The following is a 23,708-nucleotide window of genomic DNA, read 5'->3' on the forward strand; positions in this document are numbered from 1 at the left end:
AAAAAAAAAAAAAAAAAAAAAAAAAAAAAAAATTGGGTTCCTTGAGATATTAGTACTGAGTAACATTAGTACTGAGTAACATTCAGGATCAGATTCATGTACAAGAATGGGGTAGTTCACCCATATCAGACACAGGCAATTAAGAAGCACAAAGGAGAAAGAGATTATTGGAAATTCTGTGTGCTTCCCCACCCACCAAGCCCTTTTTTCCCACATTGGACATACATGCCCATTCTGTCTCCAAAAAAGATTTTGTAGGCTTACCTACAAAACAGAGAGAGCATTTACATTATGAGATATCTCCATTTTTGCCCTAGAAAGTGTAAAGCTTTAGGACATTTTCCAGGGAGCCATAAACCATTAATCCATAGATTCGGAGTTTGTTTACTACTCCAGTTAACAATGAATAATAATAATTCTTTAGGGACAAACTGCTAAGGGCTTTTATAGATAAGACTCTTCTTTCTAGTAAACATTACTAATCTCTTTACCTGTGATTCCAGTTGACGAGGGCATTAGACTCATTTACCTCCTTTTTTTTTCCCTCCCCCTGGGCTGCTCCCTCTACCACACACACACACACACACACACACACACACACACACACACACACACACACACACACACACACACACATATAAGAAAATGGAGAATAGATCCTAGACCAGCTGCTTTAATAACTCTTTTTCTCCCCAAATACTAATCAATGAAATATAATTGAGTCAAATTTACAAAAACATTTTCCAAAGCCTGTAAATATTCAAGCATATAATGAAATTTTGCAACGCTTGTAAACTTTAGTTAAAAAAAAAAAACCAAAAAACCGAGAAGCATGCCTATAATTTCTAGTAGAACTAGAAACCTTCCAAAATTAAAGAATGAAATAATCATGGAGATGATGATGGTGATAGTAATTAAGCTCTCATAACTTATCAAACACTCTTCTATATTTACTTGTATTATAAGACATAATTATTTTCTGGGGTAGAGACACTATTAGTTTTGCCATTTAACAGATGTAAAATTGTGGCATAGAGAAATTAAATGACTTAGCCAGGTTTGTACAGCTAGTAGATTCTGATGCCATTGATCAAATCCAGGAAGTCTGACTTCAAAATCCATGCTATTGACTGTTTAATCACATATGAGAAGAACACAGATATTTCAAATTCAATATATTTTTATTAATAAAACTGGATAATAAAAGAGAAGCTGTCTTATTAGAAGATAACAGTAGAGGATCAGTTTTGTTGATTATTACTGTTGCAAAAATGAAATAGATTAAATATTGACATTAATGAATAAGGACTAATTTGTCTGAATGGCTGTTATGAACTCAGTGTCCTGTGATGGGTTATAAGCCACAGATGAAGTAGGAGGTATAGCAGACAGCATAATACCTGCCCCAAAAGACTAGAGGTTGAGTTACAGGTTATGGCAAGTGAGATATATTTAAGTATCAACATCACAGAGGTGATAATGGAAGCAATTTACAAACTGAGGTAATTTGTCCAAATATATATGTGATTATCATGCCAAAATTCTAAGTTAGAAATACTCTAGTAGAGCATGACTCACAATGTTATTTTCATTTGTAAAATCCTAAATAATGTGAAGGCTGATAAACTAAACTGAGAAAAGAATGGTAAACAAGAAAGAGAGAATTATTACCTATATTGCCATCTGTTGGGGAAATGAACATCTGTCATGTTGAATGAAAGATGAAGCTTGGAAATTCCCAAGGAATCACAACAGCTAGAACTACTATTTAAGATCAAAAACAGACTTCAAGACTAATTTAGATATTTTAATTTGAAAAAGGTATTTAAAGGAGGAAAAACGAACCTCCAATAAGTTAAAAACTATGGCTTTTAAGATTTCCAGACATAATTTTAGATTAAATTAGAAGGGAATTGTGCTGGAGAAAGAGTATTGTCAAAACTTGTTTCCAGAGTATGTTCTATGGTCTCTGGAAGTATCTTGTTTTTTGACTAATAGATCCATGCATGTCACAACATATGTAGGCAAAAATCCTAGCCTGGAATTTAATCTCAACTCATACATGGCATTTTGAGTACAATTTGCTTCTTTGCGTCAAAATTTCATTTTCTGTAGAGTGTATGGGATTGGATTAAGTGATACTCAAGGCTACTTTCAATTGTACTCCTGTTAATGCTGTGTATCTATTAAAAATATGCTGTTAATAATTGCATGCTTGAAAAAATATTTATTTTATAGATGAAAATTGTGTTCCTAGAACTTCCTATTATTATTATTTTACATCTTCAAAAATCTTACATCAGTATCTTTTCTCTCCTTTAGGGTGGAGTTAGTGGGTTGACTGGAGAGCTAGAATTTGGAGAAAATGGAGGCAATCCCAATGTCCACTTTGAAATTCTTGGAACCAACTATGGAGAAGAGCTTGGCCGAGGTGTTCGCAAAGTAAGACCAGACACATTGATAAATTTTCTTTTTCCTATAGTAATGTGGTTTTGTTTGATTGTTCTCCATGCAATACAATCACGGTATGCATTAAAGTCTATACTGTAGTTTGAGAGAGAAGAAGAGGGGGAAGAATTAGGCATTTAGATGACCTTACATACTTATCAGAAGTATTAATCAATAAATTCTATCTGTGCCTTAGAATAAAGGGAAAAAATTAAACCGATCATTGCCTAGGGAACTAGCATAATCTTCCATTCATTATAATACCAATTTTTATAAAGTAGTGAATTTAATATTTATGCAATGCATAGCTACTTGGCTTTTAGCTTGTAACATGCACAAAGTCAGAATAAGAGCTTTGATAAATTTTATATATTAAGAGGGAAAGTTTACTATAAAATGTGACATTACAGTATTTCGGCATCTATGCTGTGTAATAAGTAGGAAAAAAATGGTTTGCAGGACATGGACTCTTGTTTTGTACTACAGATCACATGTAAGAAGTTGAGTGCCAATAAAGGATGTTTCATGAAATACTGGGCCAATAACTTTCTTAAGGAGAAATGTAAAAACCCTGGAGAATTGACTTTTCTACAGTTCTGATTTGCCATTTTTATATATTTTGGGTAGGGAAAAACCTAAGTTAATTGAGTGTACATACAGAGTTCATAGCTATAAATTTGTAACTGTATAAAGTTGGCTGCATTGAAAGTAAGGTCTTCAGTAGATGTTTCTTTCCAGTGCTGAGGTGTAGGATGCAGAAAAGTTTATACAAGTTGAAATTTAGAGTTATTCTAATGAGCAATAAAAACCTCTTGGTAAATTTATGTTAGAGAAGTTGAAACTATCTTAATGTGTTTTTAATTGTTTTATAGTGAAACATAGCAAACATATAGAAAACTACATAAAGCACAAGGATAGTTTAGTGAATTATTGTAAAGGAAACACCCACTACTATGGTAAAGAAGTAGAACATATCAAGCATCCTAAAACCCCCATTATACTTCTTGTTGACATCCCTGACTTCCTTCTCAGTAGTATCACTGTTAGTCTGAATTTTATGATATTAATTTGTTTACATTTTAGTATAATTTTATCACCTAAGTGTGCATCATTAAATATTTGTTTTTCTGATATTTCAGTTTATCAGTGGACACAATATAGTACATATTCTTTCTTCTTGCTTTTTATATTCCTCGTTGTTTGTGTTATGCATTCTTGTTGTTACATGAAGTTGTTGTTTAATCATTTATATTGCTGTATCATTTTTTTATGTATAAATGTGTCACAACTTGCTGTGGTCTGTTTCTGCTTTTAGGCTATCATAAGCAATGATATTATGAATATTATTAGACATATATCTTGGATATATTCTCTTGTACTTGTACATGTATTTCTGTAGGATTTGTATCCAGGAGTAGAACTGCTGCAATACAAGAAAACATACACTGAACTTTACTAGATAATCTCAAACCTATTTTCATAGATATTTACCAATTTACATACCTCCATCAGTGCTACAAATTCAAATTGCACTAAATGTTGGTTTTGTTACACTTCTACATTTTTATTAAGTTATTCAGTGTATAATGGTATATCTTTTTATTTCAATTTGCATTTCTGTTATTATGAAAAGATTCTGCATCTTCTGCATTTGTTTGCTCCTCAGCTTTCTTTTTGAGTTAATTGCCCATTCGGGTCCTTTGGCCATTTTCCTATTGGGTTATATTTTGTGGTTGGTTTTTTTTTTTTTTAACATCTTTATTGGAGTATAATTGCTTTACATTGCTGTTTTAGTTTCTGCTTTATAACAAAGGGAATCAGCTATACATATACGTATACATATATCCCCATATCTCTTCCCTCTTGCCTCTCCCTACGATCCTCCCTATCCCACCTCTCTAGGTGGTCACAAATCACTGAGCTAATCTCCCTGTGCTATGTGGCTTCTTCCCGCTAGCTATCTATTTTACATTTGGTAGTGTGTATATGTCCATGCCACTCTCTCACTTTGTCACAGCTTACCCTTCCCCCTCGCCATGACCTCAACTCCATTTTCTGCGTCTGTGTCTTTATTCCTGTCCTGCCCCTAGGTTCTTCAGAAACGTTTTTTTTTTTTTTAGATTTCACATATATGTGGTAGCATACGGTATTTGTTTTTCTCCTTCTGACTTAGTTCACTCTGTATAACAGACTCTAGGTCCATCTACCTCACTACAAATAACTGAATTTTGTTTCTTTTCATGGCTGAGTAATATTCCATCGTATATATGTGCCACATATTCTTTATCCATTTATCTGTCAATGTAAACTTAGGTTGCTTCCATGTCCTGGCTATTGTAAATAGTGCTGCAGTGGACATTGTGGTAACATGTCTCTTTCTGAATTATGGTCTTCTCAGGGTATATGCCCAGTAGTGGGATTACTGGCTCATATGATAGTTCTACTTTTAGATTTTTAATGAACCTCCATTACTGTTCTCCATAGTGTCTGTATCAACTAACATTCCTACCAACAGTGCAAGAGGTTTCCCTCTCCACACCCTCTCCAGCATTCATTGTTTGTAGATTTTTTTTTTTTTTTCTTGCGTTATGCGGGCCTCTCACTGCTGTGGCCTCTCCCATTTGCGGAGCACAGGCTCCGGACGCGCAGGCTCAGTGGCCATGGCTCACGGGCCCAGCCGCTCCGCGGCATGTGGGATCTTCCCGAAACGGGGCACGAACCCGCGTCTCCTGCATCGGCAGGCGGACTCTCAAGCACTGCGCCACCAGGGAAGCCCCTGTTTGTAGATTTTTTGATGGTGGCCATTCTGACCAGTGTGAGGTGATACCTCATTGTAGTTTTGATGTGCATTTCTATAATGATTAGTGATGTTGAACATCCTTTCATGTATTTCTTGGCAATCTGTATACCTTCTTTGGAGAAATATCTATTTAGGTCTTCTGCCAATTTTTGGATTGGGTTGTTTGTTTTTTTGATACTGAGCTGCATGAGCTGCTTGTATATTTTGGAGATTAATCCTTTTACAGTTGTTTCGTTTGCAAATATTTTCTCCGATCCTGAAGGTTGTCCTTTCATCTTGTTTATGGTTTCCTTTGCTGTGCAAAAGCTTTTAAGTTTCATTAGGTCCCATTTGTTCATTTTTGTTTTTATTTCCCTTTCTCTAGGAGGTGGGTCAAAAAGGATCTTCCTGTGATTTATGCCATAGAGTGTTCTTCCTATGTTTTCCTCTAAGAGTTTTATAGTATCTGGCCTTACATTTAGGTCTTTAATCCATTTTGAGTTTATTTTTGTGTATGGTCTTAGGGAGTGTTCGACTTTCATTCTTTTACATGTAGCTGTCCAGTTTTCCTAGCACCACTTATTGAAGAGGCTGTCTTTTCTCCATTGTATTCTCTTGCCTCCTTTATCAAAGATAAGGTGAACATATTTGCATGGGTTTATCTCTGGACTTTCTAAATGTTCCATTGGTCTATATTTCTGTTTTTGTGCCAGTACCATACAGTCTTGATTACTGTAGCTTTGTAGTATAGTCTAAAGTAAGGGAGCCTGATAACCTCCAGCTCAGTTTTTCTTTCTCAAGATTGCTTTTGCTATTTGGGGTCTTTTGTGTTTCCACACAAATTGTGAAATTTTTTGTTCTAGTTCTGTGAAAAATGCCATTGGTAGTTTGATAGGGATTGCGCTGAATCTGTAGATTGCTTTGGGTTATATAGTCATTTTCACAATATTGATTCTTCCAATCCAAGAACATGTTATATCTCTCCATTTGTTTGTATCATTAATTTTTTTTTTTCTTGCGGTACACGGGCCTCTCACTGTTGTGGCCTCTCCCATTGCAGAGCACAGGCTCCGGACAGGCAGGCTCAGCGGCCATGGCTCACAGGCCCAGCCGCTCCACGGCATGTGGGATCTTCCCAGACCAGGGCATCAACCTGTGTCCCCTACATCAGCAGGCGGACTCTCAACCACTGCGCCACCAGGGAAGCCCAATCTTTAATTTTTTCATCAGTGTCTTATAGATTTCTGCATACATGTCTTTTGTCTCCTTAGGTAGGTTTATTCCTAGGTATTTTATTCTTTTTGTTGCAATGGTAAATGGGAGCGTTTCCTTAATTTCTTTTTCAGATTTTTCGTCATTATTGTATAGTAACGCAAGAGATTTCTGTGCATTAATTCTGTATCCAGCTGCTTTACCAAACTTATTGATTAGGTCTAGTAGTTTCCTGATAGCATCTTTAGGATTCTCTATGTATAGTGCTATGCCATCTGCAAACAGTGACAGTTTTATTTCTTCTTTTCCAAATTGGATTCCTTTTATTTCTTTTTCTTCTCTGATTGCTGTGGCTAAAACTTCCAAAACTATGTTGAATAATAGTGGTGAGAGTGGGCAACCTTGTCTTGTTCCTGATCTTAGAGGAAATGCTTTCAGTTTTTCACCATTGAGAATGAAGTTGGCTCTGTGTTTGTCATATGTGGCCATATATTATGTTGAGATAGGTCCCCTTTATGCCTTCTTTCTGGAGAGTTTTTATCATACATCTGTATTGAAATTTGTCAAAAGCTTTTTCTGCATCTATTGAGATGATCAAATGGTTTTTATTCTTCAATTTGTTAATATGGTGTATCACATTGATTGATTTGCATGTATTGAAGAATCCTTGCATTCCTGGAATAAACCCCACTTGATTATGGTATATGATCCTTTTAGTGTGCTGTTGAATTCTGTTTGCTAGTATTTTGTTGAGGATTTTTGCATATATGTTTATCAGTGATATTGGTCTGTAGTTTTCTGTTTTTTGTGACATCTTGTCTGGTTTTGGTATCAGAGTGATGGTGGCCTCATAGAATGAGTTTGGGAGTGTTCCTCCCTCTGCTATATTCTGGAAAAATTTGAATAGATAGGTGTTAGCTCTTCTCTAAGTGTTTGATAGAATTCACCTGTGAAGCCATCTGGTCCTGGGCTTTTGTTTTTTGAAGATTTTAAATTAGAGTTTCAATTTCAGTGCTTGTGATTGGTCTGTTCATATTTTCTATTTCTTCCTGGCTCAATCTTGGAAGGTTCTACTTTTCTAAGAATTTGTCCATTCCTTCCAGGTTGTCAATTTTATTGGCATATAGTTGCTTGTAGTAGTCTCTCATGATCTTTTATATTTCTGCAGTGTCAATGGTTACTTTTCCTTTTTCATTTTAATTCTGTTAATATGAGCCTTCTCTTTTTTTCCTGATGAGTCTGGCTTATGTTTTATCAATTTTGTTTATCTTCTCAAAGAACCAGGTTTTAGTTTTATTGATCTTTGCTATTGTTTCCTTCATCTCTTCATTTATTTCTGATCTGATCTTTATGATTCCTTTCCTTCCACCCACCTTGGTTTTTTTGGTTGTTGTTGTTCTTATTTTTCTATTTGCTTTAGGTGTAAGGTTAAATGGTTTATTTGAGAATTCTTTTCTTTCTTGAGATAGGATTGTATTGCTATAAACTTTCCTCCTAGAACTGCTTTCGCTGCATCCTATAGGTTTAGGGTCATCGTGCTTTCATTGTCATTTGTTTCTACGTATTTTTTAATTTCCTCTTTGATTTCTTCAGTGATCTCTTGGTTATTAAGTAGTGTATTATATAGCCTCCATGTGTTTTTATTTTTTACAGATTTTTCCCTGTAATTGAAATCTAGTCTCATAGCTTTGTGGTCAGAAAAGATGCTTGATACGATTTCAGTTTTCTTAAATTTATTGAGGCTTGCTTTGCATCCAAAGATGTGATGTATCCTGGAGAACGTTCCATGACCACTTGAAAAGAAAGTATATTCTGTTGTTTTTGGATGGAATGTCCTATAAATATCAATTAAGTCCATCTTGTTTAATGTGTCATTTAAAGCCTGTGTTTTCTTATTTATTTTCTGTTTGGATAGTCTGTCCATTGGTGAAAGTGGGGTGTTAAAGTCCCTTACTATTATTGTTTTACTGTTGATTTCCCCTTTCATTATTGGTAGCATTTGCCTTATGTATTGAGGTATTCCTATGTTGGGTGCATAAATATTTATAATTGTTATATCTTCTTGGATTGATCCCTTGATCATTATGTAGTGTCCTTTTTTGTCTCTTGTAATAGTCTGTTTTAACATCCATTTTGTCTGATATGATTACTGCTACTCCAGCTTTCTTTTGATTTCCATTTTCATGGAATATCTTTTTCCATCCTCTCACTTTCAGTCTGTATGTGTCCCTAGTTCTGAAGTGTGTCTCTTGTAGACAGCATATATATGTGTCTTGTTTTTGTTTCTGTTCGGCCAGTCTGTGTCTTTTGCTTGGATCCTTTAATTCCCCTCACATTTAAGGTAATTATCAATAAGTATGTTCCTATTACCATTTTCCTAATTGTTTTGGGTTTGTTTTTGTAGGTCCTTTTCTTCTCTTGTGTTTCCCACTTAGAGAAGTGCCTTTAGCATTTGTTGTAGAGCTGATTTGGTGGTGCTTATTCTCTTACCTTTTGCTTCTCTGTTGAGCTTTTGACTTATCTGTAGAATCTGCATGAGATACTTGCTGGGTAGAGTAATCTTGGTTGTGGGTTTTTCTCTTTCATTGTTTTCAGTATATCCTGCCACTTCCTTCTGGCCTGCAGAGCTTCTGCTGAAAAATGAGCTGATAAGTTTATGGGGATTCCCTTCTATGTTATTTGTTGTTTTTCCCTTGTTGCTTTTAATATTTTTTCTTTGTATTTAATTTTTAATTGTTTGATTAATATGTGTCTCAGCATGTTTATTCTTGGGTTTATCCTGTATAGGACTCTCTGTACTTCCTGGACTTGATTGACTGTTTCCTTTCCCATGTTCAGGAAGTTTTCAACTATAATCTCTTCAAAATTTTTCTCAGACCCCTTCCTTTTCTTTTCTTCTTCAGGGACCCCTATAATTCGAATGTTTGTGCATTTAATGTTGTCCCAGATGTCTCTGAGACTGTCCTCAATTCTTTTCATTTTTTTTTCTTTATTCTGCTCCATGACAGTTATTTCCACCATTCTATCTTCCAGCTCACTTATCCATTCTTCTGCCTCCGTTATTCTGCTATTGATTCCTTCTAGTGTATATTTAATTTCAGTTATTTTTGTTGTTCATCACTGTTTGTTTGTTCTTTAGTTCTGCTAGGTCCTTGTTAAACGTTTCTTGTGTTTTCTCCATTCTATTTCTGAGATTTTGGATCATGTTTACTGTCATTTCTCTGAATTCTTTTTCAGGTAGACTGCCTATCTCCTCTTCATTTGTTTGGTCTTGTGGGTTTTTACCTTGCTCCTTCATCTGCTGCATATTTCTCTGTCTTCTCATCTTGTTTAGTTTACTGTGTTTGATGTCTCCTTTCCCCAGGCTGCAGGGTCATAGTTCCTCTTAGTTCTGTTGACTGTCCCCAGTGGGTGAAGTTGCTCCAGAAGCTTGTGTAGGCTTCCTGGTGGGAGGGACTGGTGCCTTTGTTTTGGTGGGTGGGGCTGGATCCTTTCGGAGGGCAGGGCCTTGTCTGGTGGTGTGTTTTGGGTTTCTGTGAGCTTAGTATGACTTTAGGCAGCCTGTCTGATAATGGGTGGGGTTGTATTCCTGTCTTACTAGTTGTTTAGCATGAGGCATCCAGCACTGGAGCTTGCTGGCCATTGGGTGGAGCTGGGTGTTAGTGTTGAGACAGAGATCCGTGGGAGAACTCTCACTGATTAATAATCCATGAGGCTGGGAGTTGGTCCAACGTCCTGAACTTAGCTCTTCCACCTCAGAGGCTCAGGTCCAACTGTCGGCCAGAGCACCAAGCCCCTTCATTCAGTAGTTGTTCTGTAGCTGCTGGTCCACAAGTAGAAGTATTCTTGCTATATTTTGGGGGAGGAAGGTGATCTCCACATCTTAATCCTCCTCCATCTTGCAGGTCTCCTCCTTTTTCATACTAATCTGGTTACCCTTCTTCACCCAAACCTGCCCCAGGGTGCAGCGAGGAAGCAGCTCCACTCTAATTCTGATAATTTATCTCTAAATTCTGGTGAGTTCTCTGCATATCATCTGTGATTAATGATTTCATCTCTTCTTTTCTAATTTTTACACCTTTTATTTCTACTTGCTTAGTGTACTGTCTAGGGCCTCTAGGACAATGTTGAATGAAAGTAATAGTAATAAGCATCCTTGGATTATTATCGACATCAGAGAAAAAGATGGCAGTATTATACTACTAAATATAATGTTTTCCTGTTTCTTTTTTATTAACTTTGATCAGATATAGGAAACTTCATGTATTCCTAGGATAACCCTAACTTTTATACTTATATAAAATTAAAATTGTGTTAATGTTTACATAATTTTTTGATTTGCTACAACTTTCCTTAAGGTTTTTACATTAATGTTCATGATTAAGGGTACCTGAAATTTTCCTCTGTTGGATTTTGATACTAAGATTATGTTGGCCTCATAAAATGTGGTGGAGAGCATTTCCTCTTTTTCTATTCCCTATGAGTTATGTAAGATTGGAAGAATTTCTTCCTTGAGTGGTAGATGACCTTATGAAGCCAACTTGGACTAGAATTTTCTTTGTGGGAATATTTTTATTACTGATTCTAGTTTTTCGTAGTAAATAAAAATAAAAATCATATTTTCTAATTCTTCTTGTAAAGCCAAGAAACTTTATGATGTTTTAAAGTTTTTTTCTTTTCTGTATGTATTGGCATAAAACTGCTAATAATATCCTTTTAAATATCTGAAACATTTCAAGATCTGAACTTATTTTTATTTCTGAATAGTTTTCTTTATAAATAGCACTCTTAAATTATTATTATAAGGCTTCTACTTCTGATAATGCTTTCTTCTGTAAATAATATCTTTGTCTGCTATGAATAGAGCTAAAGCAATTTCCCTTCCATTAATATTTGGATGACATTTCTTTTTACTATCCTTTACTTTTAACTTTTCCTGTATCCTTTGTTCCACACATAACTCTTAAAAAAACTATATAATTGATTATATGATACCAGTTTGACTATTTATGCCTAAAAACAAGAGCATTACATGTATTTAAATGAAATATATTTAGTAATATATTTAGAGTTAAGTCTACCATCTTGTACATTCTACCATTTTGTACATTCTATTTGACTTGCCTAGTGTAGGTTCCTTTTTTGTCCTTTCTTGCCTTCTTTTGGATTGTTAATATATTTTTTTTAATTTCCTCTTTCCTCCTCTATTAATTTGCAAGTTATATACTCTGTTTTTATTTATTTAATTGTTCCTCTAGAATTTACAACATGCATACATTATTTATCAACATCTAAAGTTAATCAATATCATCATCCTCCTCTCAGATAACAAACATACAACATTTTAACTTCATTTACTTAATGTATCTACCTCTAACATAAATAGATTATTGTTATTTATGTTTTTAATGTTACCTTTTTGTATTCCAAAAAGTCTTGCCCTTACTATTTTGTGCAATAAACATTTATTTATATGTACCCACATATTTTCTACTTTCTTTGCTTGTTTTTCCTTCCTCCATCTGTATCTAGAATTGCTTTTCTTCTGCCTGAAGTATAGCTTTTAAATTTTCCTCTTTTGATGGTTTTCTTGTGGCCATATTTCTCAGTATTTATTTACCTGAACATGTCTTTATTTCATCTTCTTCCTTTAAACATACTTTTCCTAGACACAGAATTTCAAAATGCTAGTTTTATTCTTTCAGCACGTTCATGATCTCACTGTACTGGTTCTGGCTTCAGTGTTGTGGTTGATAACTCTGCTGTCTGTCTCACTGCCAGTCATCTTCTCTTACCTCTCTGGCTGAGTTTAAGATTTGTCTTTGTTTTTATATTTCGGCATTTTCGCTATTGAGTGTCTCAGTGTGGACCTCACTCTAATGTGCATGGGTGTAGCAGGTTTATGATGGCAAAACCTGTGGTTATCAACATAGGATTTATGGTGAGTGAACAACTAATGCTAACTATCTGGTGTTAGAGCTAAATTCATGAATCAGGAAGGACTTAGAGAGCATCAAAGATTACCATTAGGTCATAGAGAATTTCAGAACTATTGGCGAAAATCTGTCTTAGAGCCAATTCTCTGCCTTCAAATTTATTTATTTAGTAATAAGAAATGAGTTACATTTATCTAGAGTCAGGTGGAAACAAAATAATTAAACTAGAATCATAAAATAAATTTAGTATAAATATAACTGAAGGTTCAGAAAATGAAATTTTCACAATTTTTTAGCAGAAAGTAATATATCTTTCTTTGGAGTTTTTGTCAATTAATTGTGGAAGATATCAGAAAACATTTTTAGACCTTATTATAATTGTGAAATCAGGATTAGTATATAACATTACCTATTTTGAAAAAGACTTGTACACATTAAGTTATACATACAGAAATGATTTCATTTGCAGTAGAACCTATGCAGATATAAGTAAAAGGTCTTTATATGAATATTACTTAATTCCTTATAAAAACTTTATGTCTTTTCCTTCCTCCCTACTCCCTATTATTATTTCTAAGTTTATGTATAATCATTTTGCATCAGGTTTCTTCTTTCTTCCAATATCTTTTGTGTAAACTACCCCATGTAATGTTATTATTACTTTTCCTAAAGCCTTGTGATTCTAATACTACTGTATTTTGCCAAACTACTTATCCCAATTCAATAAGAAGGTATATATATACAAGGATGATCATTGTAGTCCTATTCTAATAGAAGCTGAGAGGAAAGTGTTTCAAGAAATAGAGGGGGATTAGCAGTGTAGCAGAATAGCAGTAATATAAGGACTAAAGAGAGTCCACTGAATTTAAGAACTCAGGGTTCATTAGTAACTGAGGAGAGACAGAGCAGTTGGGTTAGGAATGTGGCTGCTAACATCAGACTGTTCAAATTCTTGTTGCATTGCTTAAAACCAAGGGACATTGGGCACGTTACTAAATTCAGAGGTAGGTATAACCTAAATGATTTAGTAATGTGACGGGTTCAGAACTGTGCCTAGTGCATCAAAAAATATTGCAAATAATTGCTATTTATGAGGAAAATCTCAGTGGAGCAGTAATGCTTGTTAAATTGTAGCAAGTTGAAAAGTAAAAAGGAAGGTGATGAGTAGAGGAAGTAAAGGTAAATATCATATTAACCTGTTTGGCTATGAGAGTGGTCACTAAATGACTTTGTGAAATGGAGGAGGATAATTTTCAGAATGTAAGAGAGATGAGTATGCTTGAATGCTCGCAGATCAAGCCAGCAGGGAATAAGAGAAAGAAGATAAAGGAAAGACAGATGATCACTGATAGAAGTCCAAGAGAAAGAGAGACAGTTGGATCCAGAATTAGGTGGAATACTTAATCTTAGGCACCAAGGACATCATTTTCCTGAGGGATGAGGGGAAGAAGAAAGGAGAGAATGGTGTGAGTGCAAGTGACTTTTCGCGTGTGCTGTCAAGAAGTTAAGGAAATTGTTAAGAAATATGTTATCTTTTCTTGGACAAATGGGAGGTGAGATTATCTGCTAGGAGAGAAAGTATAGCAGAGAACATTAGAGATAATGAGGTTGGAAGTTTATAGCCAGTGAATAAGTTTTGAAAGAGCTGCTGATGCAAACCAGAGAGAGGAAATTAGGGAACATGGAAGAATTGCCAGGCAGGTCTGTTGGCTCATATGAAGTTAGAGACCAGAAATTCGTCGTAACACTAGTCTACATGGCTTTCTAATTTTTTTATCCAGCAGCATTCAGTGGACAGAATGAACTTGCGTTAATATAGGATTGGGATTTATTAGACTGCTTTTGTTTTATTGTTTCTGATAGCAGTACAGTGAGGCAGTGAGAGTAAAGATATTGTCAGGAGAATGGCTGAGGTGGTGAAGCATGAAGTCTCACTTGGATATTTATGCTACTGAGGGCAGGAGGAGTCTCAACAACAGGGAGAAAGCATGGCTTAAGAGGATAGAGCCCTCAGCAAGTGTGAAGAAACTGATATTGCTTGGATTAAGTGAGGGAGCTTCAGAGCCAGGAAGCTGTGTTTGAAGAGAGAGACGTATAAATTCATGATTGGAAGGGTGGATGGCTTCTAGACAATGAACAATTCATAATTTTAAGGGTGGAAGAAGTGGGCTTCATTTAGCCTTCTAAGATTAGTGTAGTTCCAAGATCAGTGTAGTTGCTTTGCCTTGCTCTGAATTCAAAGCCTGTAATGTGTTATCATTGCCATTCAGTTAAAATGAATCATTTACTTCAAATTATGCCTACTTCATTCTTAAATAATATTAAAGAACTCCTGTAATCATTTGTTTATGTTTCTGTACTCTGATTCCCAAATTGTATTGAAACATTCCAGTGCACTGACATAAGAGACCATAAATATTTACAGTGCCTTTTACATTGTTGACACTCAAAAAAATATTAAGCATTGTTAATTTTTAAATATTTGTTTTTATAACTCAAATATTTTTCTATCAAACTGCAATTTTAATTAATTACTGAATTTATAAAGCTTCAAATCTAGCTCTCAAATAACTTTAAGAGTATTATGAATTAGTTTGTAGATTGCTAGCTCCATTTATAAATGGGGCAGTTCCTTCACATAGACATTAATACATGTATAATATCTTCAAAGATACTTATCAAGGGAAAGCTTTGCCATGCAAATAATTACAGTATAGATTTACCTGACCTGTGTCTAAAATTAAGTTTCCATTCCCAGTATCTCTAGGTCTCAAAAAGAGTGAATGGCTTTCCAATTGATGAACTGTCAAGTTGTCAGTGTTTATTCTGCTGCCAGTGGCTAAGTGTATACAATGCCTGCAGCCTTATCACCTTGAGCAGGGGTACTGTCAGCTCTCATAAGCTAAGCAAGGTTATTTCTGTGTAGGATTTGAATGTGAGATTGACCAAGTCCCAGATTTTGGACTAGTCTCAGCCCTCTTGGCATTGTATGAGTGGAGATTTCATTTTTTTTTCTTAAATTTGGTGAGAATATGAAAAGGATTATTTAGTTTTCACTGATGCTGATAAAACAAAGGTTTTTCTTGTTTTGATATTTTTTACATGTTGTTTTACTTTGATGTAAGGTGGTGATTCATTCAGTAAATGCTGTATTCAAGGTGTTAGACACTGTGTATCCTTGAAGATAAATTAGGTAAGCCAAATTTTGAAATCATCAAGGTTTTCTATATCCTTAAACTTTCTCCAAGAGTATGGTTGTTCCTGTTTCTTTTCAGCACAATATAAAATTTCCAAGAAGAAGAATAATTTAAGTAATAATATCTTATTCAATCTTCTAAAACTAAATTTATTAGTAGACATTAAAGTAAAGACTAAATTAAATAGTTAATTTAAAGGATCAATTGTGTTTTTTTCTTAGACGAGGAATTGACACGATAGTTTTTTTGCTTGTTTGTCTGAAGTCTTCTTTGGTTTGGTTTTACTAATGCTACACACTTTTTATTGTGAAGACTGAGCTTCAACATTAAAATTTAATACTCTAGATTTAATGTCTTTGAACTTTATCACAAACAGGAAAATAAGGCCAGGGAAAATAGATTAAAACTGGTTTCACAACCAATCTTAATTGCACAGTAATGCTTAGTATCTTCATAAAATTGTTTTCTCATGTAAGTGGATGAAATAAAATGGTACAGCAGTGATATTCTAGCTCCTAGGTATAATCTTTTTTTTTTTTTTTTTTTAATTGCGGTGCGTGGGCCTCTCACTGTTGTGGCCTCTCCCGTTGCGGAGCACAGGCTCCGGACATGCAAGCTCAGCGGGCATGGCTCACGGGCTCAGCCGCTCCGCGGCATGTGGGATCTTCCCCGACCGGGGCACGAACCCGTGTCCCCTGCATCGGCAGGCGGACTCTCAACCACTGCGCCACCAGGGAAGCCCGGTATAATCATTTTTTAGGTAGGTTTAGAATCTTTACTCAGGTCTCCAACATTAAATCCACAAATATAAAACCTACAGCTCTGTATTCTTGGGAACAATTTACTGTTTTTGCAAAGGGTATTATATAGATTGCCATTGGTCCATTTTTAATGAAATGTTTTACTGCCTAGTGCTTAGGAAGAGGAAATAACAGCCTTGCCTTCAAATGGCCAATTGTTAAATAGAGTACTGTTATTCTTCAGTGTTGTATTTGTATTCTGATTCTGCAGTATCTAAAATAACATTTTCCTTTTCATATTACCCTGCTTTATGTTTCTCTCTAGCACTTTTTGCAAACTGAAATTATATACATACATGTAATTATATATACAATTCTCATATATGTGCATATATATGTGCATATATAATTTATATACACACAGGTAAATATAATAAATTTACTTGTTTATAGTCTGTCTTTCCCATTACAGTGTGACTCCATGAGACAAGAATGTTTCTTTATTTTTGCTATATCCCCCAATGCATGGCGTATAGTAGATGTTCATTAAGTATTTAATGAGTGAACTAATGAACACATGTGCATACTGACATAAGAATCTGTAAGATTCTTCTCTGCATCTAAAAGTGTAACAGCCATGTTTTTCCTTTATTCAAATGAAAAATAATAAATATGTGCACATGAATTATTGTTGATATGCCACACTAGAAAGTGTTTATGTGATTACACCATTTCCATCATTGTATTCTTAATGCCTAGCAGAGTTGGCCCCTTGGGCACCAAAAATATAGTCATTTATTTTAGTGGTTATTAAGAAAGATTTTGTGTAATTTGTTTGCAGGGAATCATTGAGAGTAGGGAAATAGTGGATTGATTATTTTAGCAAATAGATTGGTTATTTTAAGCAAAATGGAAGGGCCCACAGAAGTGCAGGATTGTTGTGAATTATTGGTATTTGTAATTCAAGACCATTTCAACTAAGCTAGATTTAATATTTTGTAATGGGGAAAACTACATAGCCTTTGCTGACAGAGACACCTGGGTTGAAATTCTGTCACTGACTGTGATTTTAGGACTACTAAACCCAGTGAGTCTCAGTTTCTTTATCTGTAAAATTTGAATAATAATATGTATCCCTTAATATTGTAAGGATTAAGCGAAATTATGTTTGTAGGTTACATAATGAGAGATAATTAAAATAATGCCAATTTGAAAATGGACAGTAATCTATGTGATTCATTTTTAAGCCAATACAAGAAATGCAAAGTCTAGTTGCTCTTCTGACAAGAAATTGCTATGTGAGGCAGGGGAATAATTTCATTTTCGGTGTGATTAACAGAGCATTATGCATGGCAGTCACAGTGATAACATGAAAAATTAACATTTTTGTTTTGTTTATTGCCCTTTCTGAATCTAAAATTCTGCACGTCTGTTAATCAAACTTGTGAGGGCTACAATTCAATGGGAAGCTAATATTGGAGAATCTAGTAGCCAACATAGCCTGCATAAACCCAGTGTTTATAACTAAACTCATTCTTGGAAAATCTGCCATCCTTATTTACTGTCATATTTCCAACAATAAATTTATGTATTGGAAGGCATATATAATGGAGAGAATCTAGAAATTGCTGTGAATTGGCAATCTATTGTGAACGCTCCAGCTTTTTTTTCCCTCCCACCCTGCTTTACATATAATATACATGATAAACTTCGCTCTGTGAGTTTTTATTTTGATGCATCTTCAAGAAAATATTTTATACCCCAAGGTCATGTGATATTCAATCTAGTATCTTATAAAATTTCTAATATGTTAGACCTTCAAAATTATTGATCATGGCAGTTTCCTGACGGTTAAAGAGAATGCTGCACTCTTGAAAAGTCTATACTGTGGACTGGATCATTTCTGCTTCAAAGGGAACCCATCTCCTATTACTACATAGAAGAGAGAATCCAATGATGTATCTTATGATGTATCCAATGATGTTTAGAGTTACTGTGACCTCTCTGGAAGAGTTAGCTGTTGTTTGGATTGAGATGACTTCTGAGAGAGTCCTGCTTCAGGCAGGACTAGCTGCTATTGGCATGCAGACTTTTAGTAAATGTTTACAGACATGTATTCGCTCACAAAGAAACCCAGAGAGTCTGATTCATCAGTTACATGCTGAAGACTGACTCGGTTAAGAGCTCAGTGCCATACCTGACACAAAGGAGGCAAGGTTCAGTTTCCTTCCTAATCTATTGGACAGCACCCACAGTAAGACACACTGGAATATGCCTCACCCAACCTCTGAGACACACCCATGCACACACACCACCACCACCGATGAAACTTCAGTTCAGCTCAAACTCACCTACGCAATGTGATTTCAGCCACAGTTGGTGATTAAGGACCCACTATGAAAGCAATAATCTTGAAAGCAATCTAAGCTAAGAATACACAGAATTGAGAGACATCTGCTCATATGTTCTCCTTTGGCAAGGTCTCATTGTTGTGATTGAACTATAAGTGACAGATATCAAAGATTCATTTCAAAGAGGTTGCACGAGTGGGCAAACAATGCCAAGAATTGGTCACACAGCATGTGAGTCATTTGTTCACATATGTTGGAAATTCACAACAGACTAAGTTGTTATACAGTGACATTCCTGGTATGGTAGGTTGTGTTGAAGCATAATCCCAGGGGTTTGTCATTGTGCCTCAAATTACCTGCTTTCTTTCACTTCTGAATTTCTCATTAGTCTATTAAAATGTTTAATTATATATCTCTCTTATTCTCCCAGGCCTGTCTTGACTCTTTCAGGGGATTATAAATTCTCCTTCAACAGGAACTGGATTTTATACATTGGAGTGATTATAAAATTTTAATAGTCTGGGTACATAATCTCACCATATTTGCTAATAGAACTTCCAACAACTCATTTGTTTGGGGACTCTTCATTCAAACTAGCGAAATACAATGTTCATATCAGTGATGAATGATTGAAATTGTAGTCATGGCTTTTGGTCACTGCTGACTGCATTGCCTCCTTCCTGCCTTCCCCCCCCCGCCGCCCCCCAGTAATTTTATTTTCCTTTGTGACCAGGAGATTTGACACATTAAAGCTAGTCAGACACCATTAAGACTTTCATCCCAATTAAGCTCTTCTAAGGTAACTGGAAAATGAAGGGATTGATATTTGCTATTTGTTTTGAATAGAAACTATGATATTAAAAAACCTTTTTTTAGACTTTGGGATGGCTTGGATGTATGAACTATTGCCCCTTTTAAAGTTTCTGCTATTAATTTGGATTCTGTTTCTTCCAAGATTTCCTTCTTGATAAACAGGTGGTATATTGCAATAAAAACAAGTAACACAATTTATTGCATTTTTAAAGGGTTGAAACAAGTGATTTGTATGCTAAAAGTAATATATTGACTTTGCTAAAGACAGGAATTTGCTGTTTGACAACTGATCTTCATCCCCAACAGCATGGAGACTATTAACATATGGTTGTGAACAAACAGCATGCTCCTCACTCTATTCTTGGTCTTTGAGGAGAGGATATTCAAATGTATAGTATTGTTACTGAGACCTTGAGCTAATACCACCTATTATTAATTTCTTATATTTTCCAGATTTTCTGCAAATAAGTTTTGTTTTAGAAGTTAAAAATATTTTAAAATTCTCTTTGTATTTAGAGGAACGAAACTATTTCTGAAAGTTCATCAGAAGTATCAAGTAATTTAGAATTTGAGGGCAAAAGTTTTCTTGCTTGCAATTTGAAATTGAGTTTGCTCTCTAGACATAGCATTCTGTGATTCTTTCATTCCAATACCATCTTGCATTCATAAAACATTCTGAAGTGCTATTTTTAAAATGGCAAAACAATTCATTTTATTTATTTCCAGATACTTTCTATGACACTAGAAGATACAGTTTATATCTCATATTATTTGAAGCAGGACTATACTATGTTGAATTAAGTTGTAGCCTTATTTACTAAACACTCTAATTTTAGATTAAGATGAAAATATCGAATGTAGTTTTACAGTATGGCAATTTTACATATAATAATAAACCTCAAAAATTTTGCCATAACCAACATTATTTTTAATATATGAAATATGTCTTCACATGATTTCCTTTGGTGAAGATTTGAAAGTATAAGAACTATAAAAAAGAATCCCTAAGAATTATAGATATATTTGTTTTAACTTAAAAATTAATATTTGATGCTTTTCTCTATAAAATTTAGGTTACTTAGATTTTATGAAAAGATATTAATGTAAAATAATTTATAGTTAAAGACTTTCATATTTACTGTAAGTTCTTACGAAAATATATAAATGTCCACATTGTTTCTTTTATATAGTAAAACTAGTAGTCCATGCTGAATCCCAAACATTTACTAACCATGAAAAAAGTATATAAATGATTGAAGAAATAATAAAGGAAGATTTTTAAAAGCTAAAAAATAAGCCATATCTTATTTTTACCCTGGTCTGCAGTTTCCATAGGAGCTTAAATTATCAAATATGTATCATCTAAAATTTTGTCATACTTGAAAGAATTCTGATGGATAGTTTTTTAAGGTGATGGTTAAATGTTTTTATTCAAAAATAAAGCCTTATTGTTTAGATGCATAGTATTATTATTATTAGTTATTAAGTTCATGCAACTTAGGTGTTGCTGATATATGTTCCACTTCTTGTTGAGGCTACAAATGTTATTTTGAGGAACTGTTGTTTTTGTTTTGTTTTGTTTCATTTTTGCTATAAATTGTAAACATTTTCACCAGGGCCTTAAATATCTTTCCAGTAAATTCTCTATGGATTTAGTAAAGAATTTACTGAAGTTGTGTAGAAAGCTAAGTTTGCATAGTGTTCTTTCCAATATGGAAAGTAAATATGTTTGGAAATGGAGATGCTCTTTTAGTAATTAGAGGCACTTTTATTAATCACAGTAATTCAGGTGCAATAAGGGACGTTTACATTTATTGGCAATGAACTTTGATTTTAAATTATTTAATAAATGTCATGGTCCGAATGTGGGTTAGAAAAGAATTTCCAGACACAAAGCAGAATGTAAAGAAGATAGAATTTCTTAGAGGGAAGGGTTGCTGCCAGAACAGTGGGCCAACTTCCTAGTAGTCTGGGAGAGTCGAGTCCAAACATGTGCTGTTGATCAGTTTTTATAGCCAGAAAACAAACGAATGGTCCGAGTGAAAATTTCGTTTACTGATCGGTCGAGGCACATATACCTTCCTTCTATAGAGTGGGAGTGGGACAGGCCAGATGCCTTTCCTTATTTGGGACAGGTCCCGGGGCCCAGGTGGGCTCAGGAATTTCGTAACCATCATCGATCGCAGCATGGTGGTGAGGGCGATTAAGAGTCCGGTAGGGGGTGAAAGGCTGAAACTTTTTCAGGCGGGATCATCCTTTGTCCTTGAAGCACCATTGTCCTCAGAGCACCACAATAAATACATTTTATCAGGTTTATTAAACTCCATTATAACAGTAAAATAGCATTTCTGGAATTCATCTTTATAAACAAAAGTGAGAAATGAATCTCACTTTAAAAAATAATTTTAAAATATCTTGGATTAATATAGGTTAGGCCTTGAAATGTCTAATTAATAAAATGAATGCATCTAGCTGAATATAATCACTCTGAGAAAGTCACTTGATTCTCATGAGGAGAAAAGTACTTATCTGCTGAAAATGTTTTCAAGCAATTCTTAATCAGAAGCTATAGAAAGCTTTATTACCCTGGAGTGCTTGAATAAAAGTAGTTTTTGTGGGTTTAAATGGAAAAGCATTTGAAACGCTGTGCTTGAGAATTTCTTCTTTTGATTCATTCAAGTTTGATATGAATCTGTATCCCAAACTGAGATGAGAAATCTTTCAGAGTCAAGACTCATGCATTTCCCAATGTCTGATTGTTGCCATTTGGAGCAATAATACAATTTGAATAAGCATATTTTCATTAAACAGGAGACAGTGTCTTTTAGAATTGTGAAAAAAAAGTCATATTTCTGTCTCTCATATAGGAACTGTTGTACTAATGGATAATTTTCCTCCCAAAGAAAACTGGAAACTGGAGAATTATTCTTGGGACAAACAATATAATTACAATTCAGGAACTGAGTTCTCATTCATTCTTAAAAGTACTCAAGTTTTTCCAAGTAGGCATATTTTTTGGTCCATCCCAAACACTTCTGAGGAATTACAAAATTAGGGGAAAAATATCAGTCATTTAGTGAAACGTCTGCATCTTACATATGTAGTCCTGAGTTTTGTGGGTTGGAGACCTTCCTAAATATCATTAGTTTGTTATGAAAACCAAGCTTAGACTTCTAGTTCAATGTTTTTTCCACTACATTAAGAGTTCTTTCCATAATTTCAAAGCCTATACCTGTTAGAGGTAAACAGTAAAGGTGAAATCTGTTCTTTTTTTTCTCTCATTTTTAAGTATGGAACCAATCTTTGAATACATTCATAGTTATTTTATAGTTATAAATCTCAAGGAGAAAAATCTACTGTATTTAAAATCTCACTAATAAAAATTTCTCACATTTTTCTAGAAAATAACATGAATTATCATGCTTTTCTCTTGAAATGCCTGATTGTTAAAATATGGAAATATTTTTGTATATATTCTACTCTTTTAACTTTATTCTACAATGTTTTATGTAATATTTAATTTTTAGTCTTGTCTTTTTTCTTTCGCTATTCAAATTTTATTTGTGATAGCAGAGATAATATTTCCACTCATTTGTTCAGAATCTTATTTTTCTTTTTTTCAATGACAGCCACAATTTGCCTCACTATGAATTGACATTCAGTTTTATCTTGTTGTTAACAGAAGCACATTTTGATTAAAAATAAATGAGTGCAGGGCTTCCCTGGTGGCGCAGTGGTTGAGGGTCCGCCTGCCGATGCAGAGGACACGGACTCGTTCCCCGGTCTGGGAGGATCCCACATGCCACGGAGTGGCTGGGCCCATGGGCCATGGTGGCTGAGCCTGCGCGTCCGGAGCCTATGCTCCGCAACGGGAGAGGCCACAACAGTGAGAGGCCCAAGTACCGGAAAAAAAAAAAAAATGAGTGCAGATGAGGGTGAGTTGACATTTCTGACAAAATTTTTTCGCAAATCATTTTTAGTTAAATATATTATAATCCAAAGTAGAGTTTTCCAGCCAAAGTAGTTTTTTGCCACAATATAGTCAGACAAAAACATACTGGGGCTATTATACCAACCATCTTTATCAAGATGAGGTTTAGGTGAAGCATGTCATAGCAAAGATAGCTCTATACTGAAGGGTAGAATTACAGGTCTCTGCAAGACCATATAATATCAGCAAGCAGTTATGAGTACTTGCTATTGGTAGAGTTATCTTTTTAGTGAGAATATAG

The 23,708-nt window shown here is 34.7% G+C and overlaps 1 protein-coding gene across 2 annotated transcripts in view; it reads left to right on the forward strand.

Moving 5' to 3' along the window:
• The window catches only part of GRID2 (glutamate ionotropic receptor delta type subunit 2), a 1,374,233-nt gene that overhangs the window by 856,017 nt on the left and 494,508 nt on the right, over nucleotides 1-23,708 (forward strand). For both annotated transcript variants that reach the window (XM_007450019.1, XM_007450020.1), the window contains one exon: nucleotides 2,323-2,442. In XM_007450019.1, coding sequence (XP_007450081.1) covers nucleotides 2,323-2,442 — 120 coding nt within the window. The remainder of the gene's footprint in view (nucleotides 1-2,322; nucleotides 2,443-23,708) is intronic.

This window comes from Lipotes vexillifer, unplaced genomic scaffold (assembly GCF_000442215.2).
Source record: "Lipotes vexillifer unplaced genomic scaffold, Lipotes_vexillifer_v1.1 scaffold178, whole genome shotgun sequence".
NCBI lineage: Eukaryota > Metazoa > Chordata > Mammalia > Artiodactyla > Lipotidae > Lipotes > Lipotes vexillifer.